The following is a 23,961-nucleotide window of genomic DNA, read 5'->3' on the forward strand; positions in this document are numbered from 1 at the left end:
ATCCCTCTCTTACCCACTAGTGCTCTCTACCTCTCCGCTCTCTCATTCTCCCCTTCCACTCCCTCTCTCCCTTCAAACCCTCTCTCAATGCCTACATTCCCTCTCACTCTCCCTACCCTCCACTCTCTCGCTCTCAACCTTCCCTCCCTCTCTCTCCCCTTCCACTACCTTCTCTCCACTTCTTATCCTCCAATCAATCTCTCTACCCATCATATCCCCTGTCCCCCTCCTATCCCCTCTCCATTCCCTCTCTCTCCCTTCCGCTCTCCACTCTCTTTCCCACCCCAGTCCCTTCTTCCCCCCAAATCGCCCTCCAACCTCTCTCCCCCTCCACTCCCTCGCTCTCCCCCTCCTATCCCCTACTCATCCCCCACTCCCTCTCTCTCCCCCTCCACTCCCTTTCTCTCCCCCTCCAATCCCCTTCTCACCCCCCACTCCCTCTCTCTCCCCCTCCTATCCCTCTCCCTTCCCCACTCCTGCTCTCTCCAATCCCTCTCTCTCCACTCTCTTTCCCACCCCAGTCCCTTCTTCCCCCCCAAATCGCCCTCCAACCTCTCTCCCCCTCCACTCCCTCGCTCTCCCCCTCCTATCCCCTACTCATCCCCCACTCCCTCTCTCTCGCCCCTCCACTCCCTTTCTCTCCCCCTCCAATCCCCTTCTCACCCCCCACTCCCTCTCTCTCCCCCTCCACTCCCTTTCTCTCACCCTCCTATCCCCTACTCACCCCCCACTCCCTCTCTCTCCCCCTCCTTTCCCCTTCTCCCCCTCCACTCCCTCTCTCTCCCCCTCCACTCCCTTTCTCTCCCCCTCCTATCCCCTTCTCCCCCTCCACTCCCTCTCTCTCCCCCTCCTATCCCCTTCTCCCCCTCCACTCCCTCTCTCTCCCCCTCCACTCCCTTTCTCTCCCCCTCCTATCCCCTTCTCACCCTCCACTCCCTCTCTCTCCCCCTCCTATCCCCTTCTCCCCCTCCACTCCCTCTCTCTCCCCCTCCACTCCCTCTCTCTCCCCCTCCTATCCCCTTCTCCCCCTCCACTCCCTCTCTCTCCCCTCCTATCCCCTTCTTACCCTCCACTCCCTTCTCTCCCCCTCCACTCCCTCTCTCCCTCTCGTCCTCCTCTAACCTGTCTGTCCTCTCCTCCCCAGACTTCCTCCTCTAAACTGTCTGTCTGTCTGTCTGTCTGTCTGTCCTCTCCTCCCCAGACTTCCTCCTCTAACCTGTCTGTCCTCTCCTCCCCAGACTTCCTCCTCTAACCTGTCTGTCTGTCCTCTCCTTCCCAGACTACAGACACAACGGCAGGGACTTCCAGAGCTCCACGCTGTCTGTTCCAGAACAGGTCATGTCCTCCAACTACACCTCCCACTCTGACATGGCCAGGACCTGGTCAAGGTCGCCAAGTCTTCCCCCTCCACAGAGGTACAGTAAACCAATCCTAACTCTAACCCTAACCCTAACCTCCCAGTCTGCCAAGGTCAAGACCCAATCACAGTCGTTCAGTGTTCACCCTCCACAGGGGTACAGTAATCCAACCCAAACCCTAACCCTAACCCAAACCTAACCCCAATCCCTAACCCTAACCCCTAACCCTAACCCAACCCTAACCCTAACCCCTAACCCTAACCCCAACCTTAACCCCAACCCCAACCCTAACCTCCCAGTCTGCCAAGGTCAAGACCCAATCACAGTCGTTCAGTGTTCACCCTCCACAGAGGCACAGTAATCCAAACCAAACCCTAACCCTAACCCAAACCCAAACCCAAACCCCAACCCCTAACCCTAACCCTAACCCTAACCCTAACCCTAACCCAACCCTAACCCTAACCCTAACCCCAACCCTAACCATAACCCCAACCCCAACTCAAACAGCTTTTTCTATGTCCCATTTAGTCGGAGTTTGGACCACGGCATGCGAGGGGGACCGCTTTCTTTTAGCTCAGGTCGGATGGACCGGCATCGCTTGTCTGAAGACTGCTACTCACCAGACAGGTACAAAAACCATGCACACTATGTAGCCTACGCAGCTACGCATCCATAAACAATATGTAGCCTACACAGCTACGCATCCATACACACGATGTAGTCTACACGGCTACGCATCCATACACACTATGTAGCCTACACAGCTACGCATCCATACACACTATGTAGCCTACACAGCTACACATCATACACACTATGTGAACACTGAACGACTGTGATTGGGTCTTGACCTTGGCAAACTGGGAGGTTAGAGTTAGGGTTGGGGTTAGGGTTAGGGTTAGGGGGGGTTACTGCACCTCTGTGGAGGGTGAACACTAAACGACTGTGACTGGGTCCTGGTCTTGGCAGACCGGGAGGTTAGGGTTAGGGTTAGGGTTAGGATTGGATTACTGTACCTCTGTGGAGGGGGAAGACTTGGAGACCTTAACCAGGTCCTGGCCATGTCAGAGTGGGAGGTGTAGTTGGAGGACATGACCTGTTCTGGAACATACAAACTATGTAGTCTACACAGCTATGCATCCATACACACTATGTAGTCTACACAGCTATGCATCCATACACACGATGTAGCCTACACAGCTACGTATCCATACACACTATTAGCCCACACAGCTACGCATCCATACACACTATTTAGAAACCAAACCATACACACTATGTTGAAACCAGACACATTGTAGTCTGTGAATAGTTACTTTTTCACAGCAACATTAATCTAGAATGAACAGAGAAGCTGATGACTGTAGTTTTTAATCAAACAGAAGACCAGGTTCGCCCCTTTCTCCCCCTACACCCTGAGATCAAACAGACGACCAGGGTCTCCCCCTTTCTCCCCCTACACCCTGAGATCAAACAGAAGACCAGGGTCTCCCCCTTTCTCCCCCTATACCCTGAGATCAAACAGAAGACCAGGGTCGCCCACTTTCTCCCCTACACCCTGAGATCTTACAGAAAACCAGGGTCGCCCCCTTTCTCCCCTACACCCTGAGATCAAACAGAAGACCAAGGTCGCCCCATTTCTCCCCTACACCCTGAGATCAAACAGAAGACCAGGGTCGCCCCCTTTCTCCCCTACACCCTGAGATCAAACAGAAGACCAGGGTCGCCCCCTTTCTCCCCTACACCCTGAGATCAAACAGAAGACCAGGGTCGCCCCCTTTCTCCCCTACACCTTGAGATCAAACAGAAGACCAGGGTCGCCCCCTTTCTCCCCTATACCCTGAGATCAAACAGAGGACCAGGTTCGCCCCCTTTCTCCTCTACACCCTGAGATCTGTGTCAAACAGACCTGGGACAAATACCTAAGCGGTTCTTGATTTAGTTTCCTAATACAATGGTACAAATACAATGGAACCATTGGTAGGGTGTTAGGTGACGAACCAAAACAATGGAACCAATACAATGGAACCAATAGATGGAACCAATACAATGGAACCAATACAATGGAACCAATACAATGTAACCAGTACAATGGAACCAATACAATGAAACCAGTAAAATGGAACCAATACAATAGACCCAACAGAATGGTACCAATGGTAGGGTGTTAGGTGACGAACCAATAGAATGGAACCAATACAATGGAACCAGTACAATGGAACCAATATAACGGAACCAATAGATGGAACCAATACAATGGAACCAATACAATGGAACCAATACAATGGAACCAGTACAATGGAACCAATACAATGGAACCAGTACAATGGAACCAGTACAATGGAACCAATACAATGGAACCAGTACAATGGAACCAATACAATGGAACCAGTACAATGGAACCAATACAATGGAACCAGTACAATGGAACCAATACAATGGAACCAATACAATGGAACCAATACAACGGAACCAGTACAACGGAACCAATACAACGGAACCAATACAATGGAACCAATACAATGGAACCAGTACAATGGAACCAATACAATGGAACCAGTACAATGGAACCAGTACAATTGAACCAGTACAATGGAACCAGTACAATGGAACCAATACAATGGAACCAATACAACGGAACCAGTACAATGGAACCAATACAACAGAACCAATACAATGGAACCAATACAATGGAACCAGTACAATGGAACCAATACAATGGAACCAGTACAATGGAACCAATACAATGGAACCAGTACAATGGAACCAATACAATGGAACCTGTACAATGGAACCAATACAATGGAACCAGTACAATGGAACCAATACAATGGAACTAATAAAATGGAACCAATACAATGGAACCAGTACAATGGAACGCATACAATGGAACCAGTACAATGGAACCAATACAATGGAACCAATACAATGGAACCAGTACAATGGAACCAGCACAATGGAACCCTTACAATGGAACCAGTACAATGGAACCAATACAATGGAACCAGTACAATGGAACCAATATAATGGAACCAGTACAATTGAACCAATACAATGGAACCAATACAATGGAACCAGTACATTGGAACCAATACAATGGAACCAATACAATGGAACCAGTACAATGGAACCAATACAATGGAACCAATAGATGGAACCAATACAGTGGAACCAATACAATGGAACCAATAGATGGAACCAATACAATGGAACCAATACAATGGAACCAATAGATGGAACCAATACAATGGAACCAATACAATAGACCCAACAGAATGGTACCAATGGTAGGGTGATAGGTGACGAACCAATAGAATGGAACCAATACAATGGAACCAGTACAATGGAACCAATACAATGGAACCAATATAATGGAACCAATACTTACAAAGCATGTAGAGTTCTGTAATTTTTTATCATAGGTACACTTCAACTGTGAGCGACTGAATCTAATACAAAAATCCAGAAAATCACATTGTATGATTTTTAAGTAAAAACAATTCTGCACAAAGACATGGGGAAAACAGAGGGTTAAATACACAATAAATAATGAGAGAAATGAAAACCAGGGGTTAGGAAAACAAGACACAACAAATGGAAAATTAAAATGGATTGACGATGGCTAGAAGACCGGTGACGCCGACCGCCGCCCAAACAAGGAGAGGAACCGACCTCGGTGGAAGTCGTGACAATTGAGGGCTCTTTGATATTGCACGGTACTGTCTTTCCAAGCTAGTCAGAAGACTTCCAGTTTGGTGGAGCACCATTTCCCTTCCAATTTTCTGGAAGCTTGCTTCAGAGCTTGCGTATTTTCTGTATATCAGGGAGCTAGTTTCTTGTGATAAATGTTTTCTTGTTTTTAGAGGTGCAACTGCATCTAAGGTATTACACAAGGTTCAATTTAGTTCCTCAATTAGGTTGTTAACTGATTTTTGTAATCTGTCGTCCTTGGGTAGGTGGAGGGAGTCTGGAAGGGCATCTAGGAATCTTTGGGTTGTCTGAAATATCATAGCACGACTTTTGATGATCCTTGGTTGGGGTCTAAGCAGATTATTTGTTGCAATTGCAAATGTAATAAAATGGTGGTTCGATAGTCCAGGATTATAAGGAAAAAACATTACGATCCACAATATTTATTCCATGGGACAAAACTAGGTACAGAGTATGACGGTGGCGGTGAGTAGGTCTGGAGACATGTTGGAAAAAACCCACTGAGTCGATGATGGCTCCGAAGGCCTTTTGGAGTGGGTATTTGGAGTTTTCCATGTGAATATTAAAGTCATCAAAAATTTGAATATTATCTGCCATGACTATAAGGTCCGATAGGAATTCAGGGAACTCAGTGAGGAACGCTGTATACAGCCCAGGAGCCCGGTAAACAGTAGCTATAAAAAGTGATTGAGTAGGCTCGATAGATTTCATGACTAGAAGCTCAAAAGAAGAAAACGCAGTCCTTAAACAAAAAGTGTTACATTTTCTATCGTAAATGTTAGCAACACGTGCGGAGGATGTGGTCACTAGTGTAACCAGGAGGAGATGCCACATATAACATAGTAAATTAATGAGGATTAAGACATGTTTCAATCAGGCCAATCACACATATTTTTTCTTGTTACCCCTTTTTCCCCTCAATTTCGTGATATCCAATTGGTAGTTACAGTCTTGTTCCATAGCTACAACTCCCATACGGAGCCGTGTGTCCTCCAAAACACAAACCAGCCAAACTGCACTGCTTCTTGACACAAAGTCGGCTTAACCCGGCTGGCAAGCGTGTCAGCGTGCATTGCGCCTGGCCCGCCACAGGAGTCACTAGATGGGACAAGAACATCATGTCGGCCAAACCCTCCTCTAACCCGGACGACGCTGGGCCAATTGTACACTGCCCCATGGGTCTCCTGGTCGCGGCTGGCTCCGACCGAACCTGGACACGAACCAGGATCTCTAGTAGCACAGCTAGCACCTTAGACGACTGCGCCACTCGGGAGGCCAAGTAGCCCTATTTTGAGATGTGAGATATCACAATCTCTTTCAATAATTAGAGGAATGGAGGAGGTCTTGATTCCATTCACACCGCCATGTTTAGTTTTGCACAAACTAGATTGAGGCAAGACACGGTCTCAATGGGGATAGCTGAGCTGACTACACTGACTATGCTAGTGGCACACTCCACTAAGCTGGCAGGCTGGCTGACAGCCTGCTGCCTGGCCTGTACTCTATCTCATTGTTGAGCTAGAGGAGTTAGAGCCCTGTCGTAGATAAGATGAGAGCACCCCTCCAGCTAGGATGGAGTCCGTCACTCTTCAGCAGGCCAGGCTCGGTCCTGTTTGTGGAGGGGCAGAAAACAGTTTTCAACCAGCGATTGAGTTGTGTGACTCTGCTATGGAGCTCATCACTCCCCCTAACTGGGAGGGGGGCAGAGACAATTACTTGATGCCGACAAATCTTTCTAGCTAATTTACACACTGAAGCTATGTTGTGCTTGGTGATCTCTGACTGTTTCATCCGAACATCGTCGGTGCTGACGTGGATAACAATATCTCTATACTCTCTACACTCACCAGTTTTAGCCTTAGCCAGCACCCTCTTCAGATTAGCCTTAACATCGGTAGCCCTGCCCCCTGGTAAACAGTTTATGATCGCTGGATTATTATTTTTAAGTCTAATACTGCGGGTAATGGAGTCGCCAATGACTAGGGTTTTCAATTTGTCAGAGCTAATGGTGGGAGGCTTCGGCGTCTCAGACCCTGTAACAGGTGGAGGAGAGACCAGAGAAGCGTCCTGTCCCATAAAGACGAACCTTAGGTCCAGGACTAACACCTCTCTGTCCAACAGGATGAACACTTACTTGGTCCAAACAAGCACAACCGGTTCCCCAGTGTCTCATCAAAGAGGACGGCAGCTACCCAACGTCCCATCCAAGGGCTCACTGGATCGAAGTGAGTAAACCAGCTTTCTCTGCAAGGATGTTTCTTCATCAAAACTTTCTGTGGAGAGAAAATACAACTTCTCTGCATCCACAACATTCTGCTCTTCAAAGTTAGTCAGTGAATTGTTTCTCTCCAATATCTCAAGTCAGACAGTGTCTTTCCCATCAACATACTGTACAATATAAATCACTTTTAGACCATGTTAGTACCATGTAGTAGTTGTCACTACTAGACCATGTTAGTTCCATGTAGTAGTTGTCACTACTAGACCATGTTAGCTCCATGTAGTAGAATACAGTACGAGACCAAGTTACCACCATGTAGTAGTTGTCACTACTCGACCATGTTACTGCCATGTAGTAGAATACAGTACTAGACCATGTTACCACCAGGTAGTAGTAGTTACTACTAGACCATGTTACCACCATGTAGTAGTTGTCACTACTAGACCATGTTAGTTCCATGTAGTAGAATACAGTACGAGACCAAGTTACCACCATGTAGTAGTTGTCACTACTAGACCATGTTACTGCTATGTAGGAGAATACAGTACTAGACCATGTAACCACCATGTAGTAGTAGTTACTACTAGACCATGTTACCACCATGTAGTAGTTGTCACTACTAGACCATGTTAGTTCCATGTAGTAGAATACAGTACTAGACCATGTTACTACCATGTAGTAGAATACAGTACTAGAACATGTTACTACCATGTAGTAGAATAGAGTACTAGACCATGTTACCACCATGTAGTAGAATACAGTACTAGACCATGTTACCACCATGTAGTAGAATACAGTACTATACCATGTTACCACCATGTAGTAGTTGTCACAACTAGACCATGTTACCACCATGTAGTAGTTGTCACAACTAGACCATGTTACCACCATGTAGTAGAATACAGTACTAGACCATGTTACCACCATGTAGTAGAATACAGTACTAGACCATGTTACTACCATGTAGTAGAATACAGTACTAGAACATGTTACCACCATGTAGTAGAATACAGTACTAGACCATGTTAGTACCATGTAGTAGAATACAGTACTAGACCATGTTACTACCATGTAGTAGAATACAGTACTAGGCCATGTTATTACTATGTAGTAGTTGTCACAACTAGACCATGTTACTACTATGTAGTAGTTGTCACAACTAGACCATGTTACTACTATGTAGTAGTTGTCACAACTAGACCATGTTACTACTATGTAGTAGTTGTCACAACTAGACCATGTTACTACTATGTAGTAGTTGTCACAACTAGACCATGTTACCACCATGTAGTAGAATACAGTACTAGACCATGTTACTACTATGTAGTAGTTGTCACAACTAGACCATGTTACTACTATGTAGTAGTTGTAACAACTAGACTATGTTACCACCATGTAGTAGAAAACAGTACTAGACCATGTTACTACCATGTAGTAGAATACAGTACTAGACCATGTTACTAACATGTAGTAGAATACAGTACTAGACCATGTTACCACCATGTAGTAGTTGTCACAACTAGACCATTTTACTACTATGTAGTAGTTGTCACTACTAGACCATGTTACTACCATGTAGTAGAATACAGAACTAGACCATGTTACTACCATGTAGTAGAATACAGTACTAGGCCATGTTACTACTATATAGTAGTTGTCACAACTAGACCATGTTACTACTATGTAGTAGTTGTCACAACTAGACCATGTAACTACTATGTAGTAGTTGTCACAACTAGACCATGTTACCACCATGTAGTAGAATACAGTACTAGACCATGTTACTACTATGTAGTAGTTGTCACAACTAGACCATGTTACTACTATGTAGTAGTTGTCACAACTAGACCATGTTACTACTATGTAGTAGAATACAGTACTATACCATGTTACCACCATGTAGTAGAATACAGTACTAGACCATGTTACTACCATGTAGTAGAATACAGTACTAGACCATGGTACTACTATGTAGTAGTTGTCAAAACTAGACCATGTTACTACTATGTAGTAGTTGTCACAACTAGACCATGTTACTGCTATGTAGTAGTTGTCACAACTAGACCATGTTACTACTATGTAGTAGTTGTCACAACTAGACCATGTTACCACCATGTAGTAGAATACAGTACTAGACCATGTTACTACCATGTAGTAGAATACAGTACTAGACCATGTTACCACCATGTAGTAGTTGTCACAACTAGACCATGTTACTACTATGTAGTAGAATACAGAACTAGACCATGTTACTACCATGTAGTAGAATACAGTACTAGGCCATGTTACTACTATGTAGTAGTTGTCACAACTAGACCATGTTACTACTATGTAGTAGTTGTCACAACTAGACCATGTTAACACCATGTAGTAGAATACAGTACTAGACCATGTTACTACCATGTAGTAGAATACAGTACTAGACCATGTTACTACTATGTAGTAGTTGTCACATCTAGACCATGTTACTACTATGTAGTATATACAGTACTAGACCATGTTACCACCATGTAGTAGAATACAGTACTAGACCAAGTTACTACCATGTAGTAGTTGTCACAACTAGACCATGTTAGTACGATGTAGTAGTTGTCACAACTAGACCATGTTACTGCTATGTAGTAGTTGTCACAACTAGACCATGTTACTACTATGTAGTAGTTGTCACAACTAGACCATGTTACCACCATGTAGTAGAATACAGTACTAGACCATGTTACTACCATGTAGTAGTTGTCACAACTAGACCATGTTACCACCATGTAGTAGAATACAGTACTAGACCATGTTACTACTATGTAGTAGTTGTCACAACTAGACCATGTTGCTACTATGTAGTAGTTGTCACAACTAGACCATGTTACTACTTACTATTATGTAGTAGTTGTCACAACTAGACCATGTTACCACCATGTAGTAGAATACAGTACTTGACAGTGTTACTACGATGTAGTAGATGTCACAACTAGACCATGTTACCACCATGTAGTAGAATACAGTACTAGACCATGTTACTACTATGTAGTAGTTGTCACAACTAGACCATGTTACTACTTACTACTATGTAGTAGTTGTCACAACTAGACCATGTTACCACCATGTAGTAGAATACAGTACTAGACCATGTTACTATCATGTAGTAGAATACAGTACCAGACCTTGTTACCACCATGTAGTAGAATACAGTACTAGACCATGTTACTACTATGTAGTAGTTGTCACAACTAGACCATGTTACCACCATGTAGTAGAATACAGTACTAGAGCATGTTACTACCATGTAGTAGAATACAGTACTAGACCATGTTACTACTACGTAGTAGTTGTCACAACTAGACCATGTTACTACTATGTAGTAGTTGTCACAACTAGACCATGTTACCACCATGTAGTAGAATACAGTACTAGGCCATGTTACTACTATGTAGTAGTTGTCACAGCTAGACCATGTTACTACTATGTATTAGAATACAGTACTAGACCATGTTACTACCATGTAGTAGAATACAGTACTAGGCCATGTTACTACTATATAGTAGTTGTCACAACTAGACCATGTTACTACTATGTAGTAGTTGTCACAACTAGACCATGTAACTACTATGTAGTAGTTGTCACAACTAGACCATGTTACCACCATGTAGTAGAATACAGTACTAGACCATGTTACTACCATGTAGTAGAATACAGTACTAGACCATGTTACTACTATGTAGTAGTTGTCACAACTAGACCATGTTACTACTATGTAGTAGTTGTCACAACTAGACCATGTTACTACTATGTAGTAGAATACAGTACTATACCATGTTACCACCATGTAGTAGAATACAGTACTAGACCATGTTACTACCATGTACAGTACTAGACCATGGTACTACTATGTAGTAGTTGTCAAAACTAGACCATGTTACTACTATGTAGTAGTTGTCACAACTAGACCATGTTACTGCTATGTAGTAGTTGTCACAACTAGACCATGTTACTACTATGTAGTAGTTGTCACAACTAGACCATGTTACCACCATGTAGTAGAATACAGTGCTAGACCATGTTACTACCATGTAGTAGAATACAGTACTAGACCATGTTACTACTACGTAGTAGTTGTCACAACTAGACCATATTACTACTATGTAGTAGTTGTCACAACTAGACCATGTTACCGCCATATAGTAGAATACAGTACTAGACCATGTTACTACCATGTAGTAGAATACAGTACTAGACCATGTTACCACCATGTAGTAGAATACAGTACTAGACCAAGTTACTACCATGTAGTAGTTGTCACAACTAGACCATGTTAGTACGATGTAGTAGTTGTCACAACTAGACCATGTTACTGCTATGTAGTAGTTGTCACAACTAGACCATGTTACTACTATGTAGTAGTTGTCACAACTAGACCATGTTACCACCATGTAGTAGAATACAGTACTAGACCATGTTACTACCATGTAGTAGTTGTCACAACTAGACCATGTTACCACCATGTAGTAGAATACAGTACTAGACCATGTTACTACTATGTAGTAGTTGTCACAACTAGACCATGTTACTACTATGTAGTAGTTGTCACAACTAGACCATGTTACTACTTACTATTATGTAGTAGTTGTCACAACTAGACAATGTTACCACCATGTAGTAGAATACTGTACTTGACAGTGTTACTACGATGTAGTAGATGTCACAACTAGACCATGTTACCACCATGTAGTAGAATACAGTACTAGACCATGTTACTACTATGTAGTAGTTGTCACAACTAGACCATGTTACTACTTACTACTATGTAGTAGTTGTCACAACTAGACCATGTTACCACCATGTAGTAGAATACAGTACTAGACCATGTTACTATCATGTAGTAGAATACAGTACCAGACCATGTTACCACCATGTAGTAGAATACAGTACTAGACCATGTTACTACTATGTAGTAGTTGTCACAACTAGACCATGTTACCACCATGTAGTAGAATACAGTACTAGAGCATGTTACTACCATGTAGTAGAATACAGTACTAGACCATGTTACTACTACGTAGTAGTTGTCACAACTAGACCATGTTACCACCATGTAGTAGAATACAGTACTAGGCCATGTTACTACTATGTAGTAGTTGTCACAACTAGACCATGTTACTACTATGTAGTAGAATACAGTACTAGACCATGTTACTACCATGTAGTAGAATACAGTACTAGACCATGTTACCACCATGTAGTAGAATACAGTACTAGACCATGTTACTACCATGTAGTAGAATACAGTACTAGACGATGTTACCACCATGTAGTAGTTGTCACAACTAGACCATGTTACTACTATGTAGTAGAATACAGAATTAGACCATGTTCCTACCATGTAGTAGAATACAGTACTTGGCCATGTTACTACTATGTAGTAGTTGTCACATCTAGACCATGTTACTACTATGTAGTAGAATACAGTACTAGACCATGTTACCACCATGTAGTAGAATACAGTACTAGACCAAGTTACTACCATGTAGTAGTTGTCACAACTAGACCATGTTACTACGATGTAGTAGTTGTCACAACTAGACCATTTTACTGCTATGTAGTAGTTGTCACAACTAGACCATGTTACTACTATGTAGTAGTTGTCACAACTAGACCATGTTACTACTTACTACTATGTAGTAGTTGTCACAACTAGACCATGTTACCACCATGTAGTAGAATACAGTACTAGACCATGTTACTACTATGTAGTAGTTGTCACAACTAGACCATGTTCATACTATGTAGTAGTTGTCACAACTAGACCATTTTACTACCATGTAGTAGAATACAGTATTAGGCCATGTTACTACGATGTAGTAGAGTACAGTACTAGACCATGTTACCACCATGTAGTAGAATACAGTACTAGACCATGTTACTACCATGTAGTAGAATACAGTACTAGACCATGTTACTACCATGTAGTAGTTGTCACAACTAGACCATGTTACTACTTACTACTATGTAGTAGTTGTCACAACTAGACCATGTTACCACCATGTAGTAGAATACAGTACTAGACCATGTTACTACTATGTAGTAGTTGTCACAACTAGACCATGTTCATACTATGTAGTAGTTGTCACAACTAGACCATGTTACTACCATGTAGTAGAATACAGTATTAGGCCATGTTACTACGATGTAGTAGAATACAGTACTAGACCATGTTACCACCATGTAGTAGAATAAAATACTAGACCATGTTACTACTATGTAGTACATGTCACAAGTAGACCATGTTACCACCATGTAGTAGAATACAGTACTAGACCATGTTACTACTATGTAGTAGTTGTCACAACTAGACCATGTTACTACTATGTAGTAGTTGTCACAACTAGACCATGTTACTACTTACTATTATGTAGTAGTTGTCACAACTAGACCATGTTACCACCATGTAGTAGAATACAGTACTTGACAGTGTTACTACGATGTAGTAGATGTCACAACTAGACCATGTTACCACCATGTAGTAGAATACAGTACTAGACCATGTTACTACTATGTAGTAGTTGTCACAACTAGACCATGTTAATACTATGTAGTAGTTGTCACAACTAGACCATGTTAATACTATGTAGTAGTTGTCACAACTAGACCATGTTACTACCATGTAGTAGAATACAGTATTAGACCTCGTTACTACCATGTAGTAGAATACAGTACTAGACCATGTTACCACCATGTAGCAGAATAGAGTGCTAGACCATGTTAATACTATGTAGTAGTTGTCACAACTAGACCATGTTAATACTATGTAGTAGTTGTCACAACTAGACCATGTTACTACCATGTAGTAGAATACAGTATTAGACCTCGTTACTACCATGTAGTAGAATACAGTACTAGACCATGTTACCACCATGTAGTAGAATACAGTACTAGACCATGTTACCACCATGTAGTAGAATACAGTACTAGGCCATGTTACTACCATGTAGTAGAATACAGTACTAGGCCATGTTACTGCCATGTAGTAGAATACAGTACTAGACCATGTTACCACCATGTAGCAGAATAGAGTACTAGACCATGTTACTACTATGTAGTAGATGTCACAACTAGACCATGTTACCACCATGTAGTAGAATACAGTACTAGACCATGTTACTACTATGTAGTAGTTGTCACAACTAGACCATGTTACTACTTACTACTATGTAGTAGTTGTCACAACTAGACCACGTTACCACCATGTAGTAGAATACAGTACTAGACCGTGTTACTACTATGTAGTAGTTGTCACAACTAGACCATGTTACCACCATGTAGTAGAATACAGTACTAGACCATGTTACTACCATGTAGTAGAATACAGTTCTAGACCATGTTACCACCATGTAGTAGTTGTCACAACTAGACCATGTTACTACTATGTAGTAGTTGTCTTAACTAGACCATGTTACCACCATGTAGTATAATACATTACTAGACCATGTTACTACTATGTAGTAGAATACAGTACTAGACCATGTTACTACCATGTAGTAGAATACAGTACTAGACCATGTTACTACCATGTAGTAGAATACAGTACTAGACCATGGTACTACCATGTAGTAGAATACAGTACTAGACCATGTTACTACCATGTAGTAGAATACAGTACTAGACCATGTTGCCACCAAGTAGTATAATACAGTACTAGACCATGTTACTACTATGTAGTAGAATACAGTACTAGACCATGTTACTACCATGTAGCAGTTGTCACTACTAGACCATGTTACTACCATGTAGTAGAATACAGTACTAGACCATGTTACTACCATGTAGTAGAATACAGTACTAGACCATGTTACTACCATGTAGTAGAATACAGTACTAGACCATGTTACCACCATGTAGTAGAATACAGTACTAGACCATGTTACTACCATGTAGTAGAATACAGTACTAGACCATGTTACTACCATGTAGTAGAATACAATACTAGACCATGTTACTACTATGTAGTAGAATACAGTACTAGACCATGTTACTACCATGTAGCAGTTGTCACTACTAGACCATGTTACTACCATGTAGTAGAATACAGTACTAGACCATGTTACTACCATGTAGTAGAATACAGTACTAGGCCATGTTACTACTATGTAGTAGTAGTTACTACTAGGCCATGTTACTACTTTGTAGTAGTAGTTACTATTGGGCCATGTTACTACTATGTAGTAGTAGTTACTACTAGGCCATGTTACTACTATGTAGTAGTAGTTACTACTAGACCATGTTACCACCACGTAGTAGAATACAGTACTAGACCATGTTACCACTATGTAGTAGTCATCACAACTAGACCATGTTACTACCACATAGTAGTAGTTACTACTAGGCCATGTTACTACCATGTAGTAGTAGTTACTACTAGGCCATGTTACTACCATGCAGTAGTAGTTACTCCTAGGCCATGTTACTACCATGTAGTCGTTGTCACTTCTAGACTATGTTACCACCATGTAGTAGAATACAGTACTAGACCATGTTACTACCATGTAGTAGAATACAGTACTAGACCATGTTACTACCATGTAGCAGTTGTCACTACTAGACCATGTTACTACCATGTAGTAGAATACAGTACTAGACCATGGTATTACCATGTAGTAGAATACAGTACTAGACCATGTTAATACCATGTAGTAGAATACAATACTAGACCATGTTACTACTATGTAGTAGAATACAGTACTAGACCATGTTACTACCATGTAGCAGTTGTCACTACTAGACCATGTTACTACCATGTAGTAGAATACAGTACTAGACCATGTTACTACCATGTAGTAGAATACAGTACTAGACCATGTTACTACCATGTAGTAGAATACAGTACTAGGCCATGTTACTACTATGTAGTAGTAGTTACTACTAGGCCATGTTACTACTTTGTAGTAGTAGTTACTATTGGGCCATGTTACTACTATGTGGTAGTAGTTACTACTAGGCCATGTTACTACTATGTAGTAGTAGTTACTACTAGACCATGTTACCACCACGTAGTAGAATACAGTACTAGACCATGTTACCACTATGTAGTAGTCATCACAACTAGACCATGTTACTACCACATAGTAGTAGTTACTACTAGGCCATGTTACTACCATGTAGTAGTAGTTACTACTAGGCCATGTTACTACCATGCAGTAGTAGTTACTCCTAGGCCATGTTACTACCATGTAGTCGTTGTCACTTCTAGACTATGTTACCACCATGTAGTAGAATACAGTACTAGACCATGTTACTACCATGTAGTAGAATACAGTACTAGACCATGTTACTACCATGTCGTAGTTGTCACAACTAGACCATGTTACCACCATGTAGTAGTTGACACAACTAGACCATGTTACCACCATGTAGTAGAATACAGTACTAGACCATGTTACCACCATGTAGTAGTTGTCACAACTAGACCATGTTACCATCATGTAGTAGTAGTCATTACTAGACCGTCTGACAAAATAGAAATGTCAATGATTTTACATTTGTGTATATTGTGACATAACATCACAGCTTGGTTCCCTTTTTTATTGCCCAGAAGATGGAGAGGAGATGAATAATTCTTACCAAGGTCTGTACCTGCTAGTCTGGAGGGTAGTAGAGCAGTCCCAACAAGGCCTAGTCCATGTCTCCTAGTCTGTCATGTTCTGTACCTGCTAGTCTGGCCTCTAGTTCTACAGAGCTGTCCCTAACAAGGCTAAGTCCATGTCTCCTAGTCTGTCATTACTGTTAGCTGGTGTCCGTTGGGCCCTGTGCTTTCCCCTTCCTGTTAAGTTCCCTGTATATATGGGCACTCAGGTCCCTGTCTCTACACAGCCACTGTAATATCTTGTTCCTTATATGGTCACTCAGGTCCCTGTCTCTACACAGTCACTGTAATGACTTGTTCCTTATATGGCTATTCAGCTCCCTGTTTTTATACAGTCATTGTCATGTCTTGTTCCTCATAGCCATTACAGCAGGGGTGGGCAAAGTACTGCCCTTGGGCCAGATCCTGGTCCAGAGCCCATTCAATCCCGATGTTACACCTCTGCTGTAATTTCTCATAACGGCCACTCAGAAACCAACCCATAGCTGATACATATTGTCCATGTTTGCAGATGGGGTTGTGTTGTTGATACGGTATTGTGTTTTATCTCAATGTCAGTTTTATGTCCAATTTGATTTGGATCTGTTTAGTCCAAGCTCATAGTTCTGTTGTATTCTCTGCACCACAGTGATTTACAGTAGATATACTATGTTAAAGTATATATGCTATTTTGGAGTTTAAATGTTACAGTAGATATGCTATGTTACAGTAGATATGCTATGTTACAGTAGATGTGCTATGTTACAATAGATATACTATGTTACAGTAGATATGCTATGTTAGAGTAGATATGCTATGTTACAGTAGATGTGCTATGTTAAAGTACATATGCTATTTTGGAGTTTAAATGCTATGTTACAGTAGATATGCTATGTTACAGTAGATATGCTATGTTAGAGTAGATATGCTATGTTACAGTAGATATGCTATGTTAAAGTAGATATGCTATTTTGGAGTTTAAATGCTATGTTACAGTAGATATGCTATGTTACAGTAGATATGCTATGTTACAGTAGATGTGTTATGTTACAGTAGATATGCTATGTTACAGTAGATATGCTATGTTACAGTAGATGTGCTATGTTACAGTAAATGTGCTATTTTACAGTAGATGTGCTATGTTACAGTAGATATGCTATGTTACAGTAGATATGCTATGTTAGAGTACATATGCTATGTTACAGTAGATATGCTATGTTAGAGTAGATATGCTATGTTACTATAGATATGCTATGTTAGAGTAGATATGCTATGTTAGAGTAGATATGCTATGTTAGAGTAGATATGCTATGTTAGAGTAGATATGCTAAGTTAAAGTAGATATGCTATGTTAAAGTAGATATGCTATTTTGGAGTTTAAATGCTATGTTACAGTAGATATGTTATGTTACAGTAGATATGCTATGTTACAGTAAATGTGCAATGTTACAGTAGCTGTGCTATGTTACAGTAGATTTGCTATGTTACAGTAGATATGCTATGTTAAAGTAGATATGCTATTTTGGAGTTTAAATGCTATGTTACTGTAGATATGCTATGTTACAGTAGATATGCTACGTTAGAGTAGATATGCTATGTTACAGTAGATATGCTATGTTACAGTAGATATGCTATTTTGGAGTTTAAATGCTATGTTACAGTAGATATGCTATGTTACAGTAGATATGCTATGTTACAGTAGATATGCTATGTTACAGTAGATGTGCTATGTTACAGAAGATATGCTATGTTACAGTAGATATGCTATGTTACAGTAGATGTGCTATGTTAGAGTAGATATGCTATGTTACAGTAGATATGCTATGTTACAGTAGATATGCTATTTTGGAGTTTAAATGCTATGTTACAGTAGATATGCTATGTTACAGTAGATATGCTATGTTACAGTAGATGTGCTATGTTACAGTAGATGTGCTATGTTACAGTAGATGTGCTATGTTACAGTAGATATGCTATGTTAAAGTAGATATGCTATTTTGGAGTTTAAATGCTATGTTACTGTAGATATGCTATGTTACAGTAGATATGCTACGTTAGAGTAGATATGCTATGTTACAGTAGATATGCTATGTTAAAGTAGATATGCTATTTTGGAGTTTAAATGCTATGTTACAGTAGATATGCTATGTTACAGTAGATATGCTATGTTACAGTAGATATGCTATGTTACAGTAGATGTGCTATGTTACAGAAGATATGCTATGTTACAGTAGATGTGCTATGTTAGAGTAGATGTGCTATGTTACAGTAGATATGCTATGTTACAGTAGATATGCTATGTTAGAGTAGATATGCTATGTTACGGTAGATATGCTATGTTACGGTAGATATGTTATGTTAGAGTAGATATGCTATGTTACAGTAGATACAGTACCAGTCCATAATTTGGACACACCAACTCATTCCAGGGTTTTTCATTATTTTTACTATTTTCTACATTGTAGAAAAATAAGACATCAAAACTATGAAAAAACACATGGAATCATGGAGTAACCAAAATGTTTAACTTAAAGAGCATATTGAAGTTAGAAGCAATAGCCTACAACTATTTTAGCACCTTTTCGCGCTGGCAGAACGACATATTTTTACCATGTCAGCTCTGGGATTTGATCTAGCAACCTTTTGGTTACTGGCCCAACTCTCTAACCACTAGGCTACCTGCCCCCCCAGATAGTGTATAGCAGCGGATAGTAGATAACAGCAGTGATAACAGCAGATAGTAGATAGCAGCAGCAGTAGATAGGCAGCAGATGGCAGATATCAGCATATAGTAGTTAACAGTATATAGTAGATAACAGCATATACTGTAATAGATAGTAGCAATAAAAGCAGCACAAAGTAGATAGCAGCAGTAATAACAGCAGATAGTAGACAGCAGCAGATAGTGGACATCAGCAGCAATAGAAGCAGTTAGAAGATAGCAGCATATAGTAGTTATTAACAGTAGATAGCAGCACACAGTAGATATCAGCGTATAATAGATATCAGCATATAATAGATATCAGCATATAATAGATATCAGCAGATAGTAGACAGCAGCAGCAATATAAGCAGTTAGAAGATAGCAGCATATAGTAGTTATTAACAGTAGATAGCAGCACACAGTAGATATCAGCATATAATATATATCAGCAGATAGTAGACATCAGCAGCAATAGAAGCAGTTAGAAGATAGCAGCATATAATAGATATCAGCATATAATAGATATCAGCATATAGTAGATATCAGCATATAGTAGATATCAGCATATAGTAGATATCAGCATATAGTAGATATCAGCATATAGTAGATATCAGCATATAGTAGATATCAGCATATAGTAGATATCAGCATATAATAGATATCAGCATATAATAGATATCAGCATATAGTAGATATCAGCATATAGTAGATATCAGCATATAGTAGATATCAGCATATAGTAGATATCAGCATATAGTAGATATCAGCATATAATAGATATCAGCATATAATAGATATCAGCATATAGTAGATATCAGCATATAGTAGATATCAGCATATAGTAGATATCAGCATATAGTAGATATCAGCATATAATAGATATCAGCATATAATAGATATCAGCATATAATAGATATCAGCATATAATAGATATCAGCATATAATAGATATCAGCATATAATAGATATCAGCATATAATAGATAGCAGCAGATAGTAGATAGCAGCAGTAATAGAAGCAGTTAGAAGATAGCAGCATATAGTAGTTATTAACAGTAGATAGCAGCACATAGTAGATATCAGCATATAATAGATATCAGCTGATAGTAGACATAAGCAGCAATAGAAGCAGTTAGAAGATAGCAGCATATAGTAGTTATTAACAGTAGATAGTAGTCAGCAGCAATAGAAGCAGTTAGAAGATAGCAGCATATAGTAGATATCAGCATATAGTAGATATCAGCATATGATAGATATCAGCAGATAGTAGACAGCAGCAGGATTAGAAGCAGTTAGAAGATAGCAGCATATAGTAGTTATTAACAGTAGATAGTAGACAGCAGCAGCAATAGAAGCAGTTAGAAGATAGCAGCATATAGTAGTTATTAACAGTAGATAGCAGCACATAGTAGATATCAGCATATAATAGATAACAGCAGATAGTAGATAGCAGCAGTAATAGAATCAGTTAGAAGATAGTAGCATATAGTAGTTATTAACAGTAGATTGCAGCACATAGTAGATATCAGCATATAATAGATAGCAGCAGATAGGAGACAGCACCAGTAATAGCAGCAGATAGCGGATAGCAGCTGAGTAGAAAGCAGCAGATAGTGGATATAGTAGATATCATTAGAAGCAGATGGTATACAGCATCAGGTATTAGATAGCAGCGGATAGTAGTTAGCAGCAGTAATAGCATCAGAAACTAGTTAGTAGTAGTAATACCAAATAGTAGATAGCAGCAGATAGTAGATAGCAGCTGTAAGAGCAGCAGATACCAGTAGTAATAGAAGATAGAAGATATAGAAGATATGTCTCTTTTCATTGAGCCATCTTTCTTTTCATTGAGCCATCTTTCTTTGCATTGAGCCATCTTTCTTTTCATTGAGCCATCTTTCTTGTCATTGAGCCATCTTTCTTTTCATTGAGCCATCTTTCTTTTCATTGAGCCATCTTTCTTTGCATTGAGCCATCTTTCTTTTCATTGAGCCATCTTTCTTTTCATTGAGCCATCTTTCTTTTCATTGAGCCATCTTTCTTTTCATTGAGCCATCTTTCTTTTCATTGAGCCATCTTTCTTTGCATTGAGCTATCTTACTTTTCATTGTGCCATCTTTCTTTCTGCTCATTGTGGTGCTTTATGGTCCTTCTCTTTTCTTTTCATACCATCTGACATCCTTGGCCATGCCCCCAACAGGAGGACCAATGGCGTATCAAACACCTCACCCCATCCACTACCGAGTCCCCTCCCCTCTCCAACACCAGCCATCAATTCCTGTCCAGCAACATCCTCCACAACCTCTCATACGCCAACTATCTGCCCCTGTACAGTACCAAAACCAGCCCCCTGTATATTACCAAGGCCCACCCTGTGCTCAGTATCAAGCTCCCCCCCCTGTCCAGTCCCCAGCCCCTTCCCCAGCCCCTGTTGTAACCTCTCCTCCAGCCCCTGCCCCAACACCTGCCCCAGTTGTAACCTCTCCTCCAGCCCCTGCCCCAGCAGTACCTTCTCCTCCAGCCCCTGCCCCAACACCTGCCTCAGTTGTAACCTCTCCTCCAGCCCCTGCCCCAATTGTAACCTCTACTTCAGCCCCTGCCCCAGTTGTAACCTCTCCTCCAGCTCCTTCCCCAGAGCCAGCCCCTGCCCCAGCCCCAGCCCCTGCCCCTGTTGTCACCTCTTCTCCAGCCCCAGAGCCAACCCCAGCCACAACTCCAGCCTCAAACCCTGTGCCGCCACCACAGACTCCTGAGCCAGGTGTGTCTCACTCATTTAATCTGTTGTCTGTAGCTATGCTGTACCTCACAGAACCTCCCTACAACTATTCTTAACTTAACTGATAAAAATGTCTGTTTCCTCGATGTGTTCTGATGTATTATTTAGACTGTCTGTTGTCCTGTCTCATCCTCCTCGGTAATGTGACTGTCTGTGTTGTCCTGTCTCATCCTCCTCGGTAATGTGACTGTCTGTGTTGTCTTCTATCATCCTCCTCGGTAATGTGACCGTCTGTGTTGTCTTCTCTCATCCTCCTCGGTAATGTGACTATCTGTGTTGTCTTCTCTCATCCTCCTCGGTAATGTGACTGTCTGTGTTGTCTTCTATCATCCTCCTCGGTAATGTGACGGTGTCTTTCCCACAACCTGGAAGACACTGAGAGAAGCCAGTCTACAGTCAGTAATGGGAGGAACACACCTGGGGGTACGAGAAAAGGCAAGTGTGGGGAGTGTGTGTGACGGTATGCAGCTTTGTGTGATGCTGTGTGGTTTTCTGTTTAAAGGTTGATGCTTTAGAAATGATGCATAAAGCTTTAGGTAGTGTTTTAAGTGATTTGCTAGCTGATAAATACCGTAAAGAACGGACCGTGGACACATTGTTATCTTGTATATTTTACACTACATGACCAAAAGTATGTGGACATCTGCACATCGAACCTCTCATTCCAAAATCATGGGCATTAATATGGAGTTGGTCCCCCCTTTGCTGCTATAACAGCCTCCACTCTTCTGGGAAGGCTTTCCACGAGCTGCAGTGACTTGCTTCCATTCAGCCACGAGAGCATTAGTGCGGTCTGGCACTGATGTTGGGAGATTAGGCCTGGCTCCCAGTTGGCTTCCACTTCATCCCAAAGGTGTTTGATGGGGTTGAGGTCAGGGCTCTGTGCAGGCCAGTCAAGTTCTTCCACACCGATTTCGACAAACCATTTCTGTATGGACCTCGCTTTTCCAGCACGGTCATGCTGAAACAGGAATGGGCCTTCCCAAAACTGTTGACACAAAGTTGGAAGCACATAATCGTCTAGAATGTAATTGATGATGTAGCGTTAAGATTTCCCTTCACTGGAACTAACAGGCCTAGTCCGAACCATGAAAAACAGCCCCAGACCATTATTCCTCCACCACCAAACTTCACAGTTGGCTCTATGCATTGGGGCAGGTAGCGTTCTCCTGGCATCCGCCAAACCCAGATTCGACCGTCAGACTGCCAGATTGTGAAGCGTGATTCATCACTCCAGAGAAAGCATTTCCACTGCTCCTGAGTACAATGACAGCGAGCTTTACACCACTCCAGTCAACACTTGGCAATCTTAGGCTTGTGTGCCTGTGGCTCCTCAGGCCATGGAAACCCATTTCATGAAACTCCCCGACATTGCTTCCAGAGGCAGTTTAGAATTCAGTAGTGAGTATTGCAACTGAGGACAGATGATTTTTACGCACTACGCGCTTCAGCACTCAACAGTCCTGTGAGCTTGTGTGGCCTACCGCTTTGCGGCTGTGCTGTTGTGGCTCCTAGACATTTCACAACAACAGCATTTACAGTTGCCCGGGGCAGCTCTAGCGGCATCCTATGACAGTGCCAGG

General features: G+C 41.4%; 1 protein-coding gene across 1 annotated transcript in view; it reads left to right on the forward strand.

Annotated features, from left to right (window-relative positions):
- Nucleotides 1–22,808, forward strand: part of rims2b (regulating synaptic membrane exocytosis 2b) — a 161,317-nt gene extending 138,509 nt beyond the window's left edge. The window contains exons 11-14 of the mRNA XM_036971021.1: nt 1,280–1,415; nt 1,887–1,985; nt 7,191–7,294; nt 21,803–22,808. Of these exons, the coding sequence (XP_036826916.1) occupies nt 1,280–1,415; nt 1,887–1,985; nt 7,191–7,294; nt 21,803–22,434 (971 nt within the window). The 3' untranslated portion in view covers nt 22,435–22,808. The remainder of the gene's footprint in view (nt 1–1,279; nt 1,416–1,886; nt 1,986–7,190; nt 7,295–21,802) is intronic.
- Nucleotides 22,809–23,961: the final 1,153 nt, after the last annotated feature.

Source organism: Oncorhynchus mykiss, chromosome 32, assembly GCF_013265735.2.
Source record: "Oncorhynchus mykiss isolate Arlee chromosome 32, USDA_OmykA_1.1, whole genome shotgun sequence".
In the NCBI taxonomy this organism is placed as follows: Eukaryota; Metazoa; Chordata; class Actinopteri; order Salmoniformes; family Salmonidae; genus Oncorhynchus; species Oncorhynchus mykiss.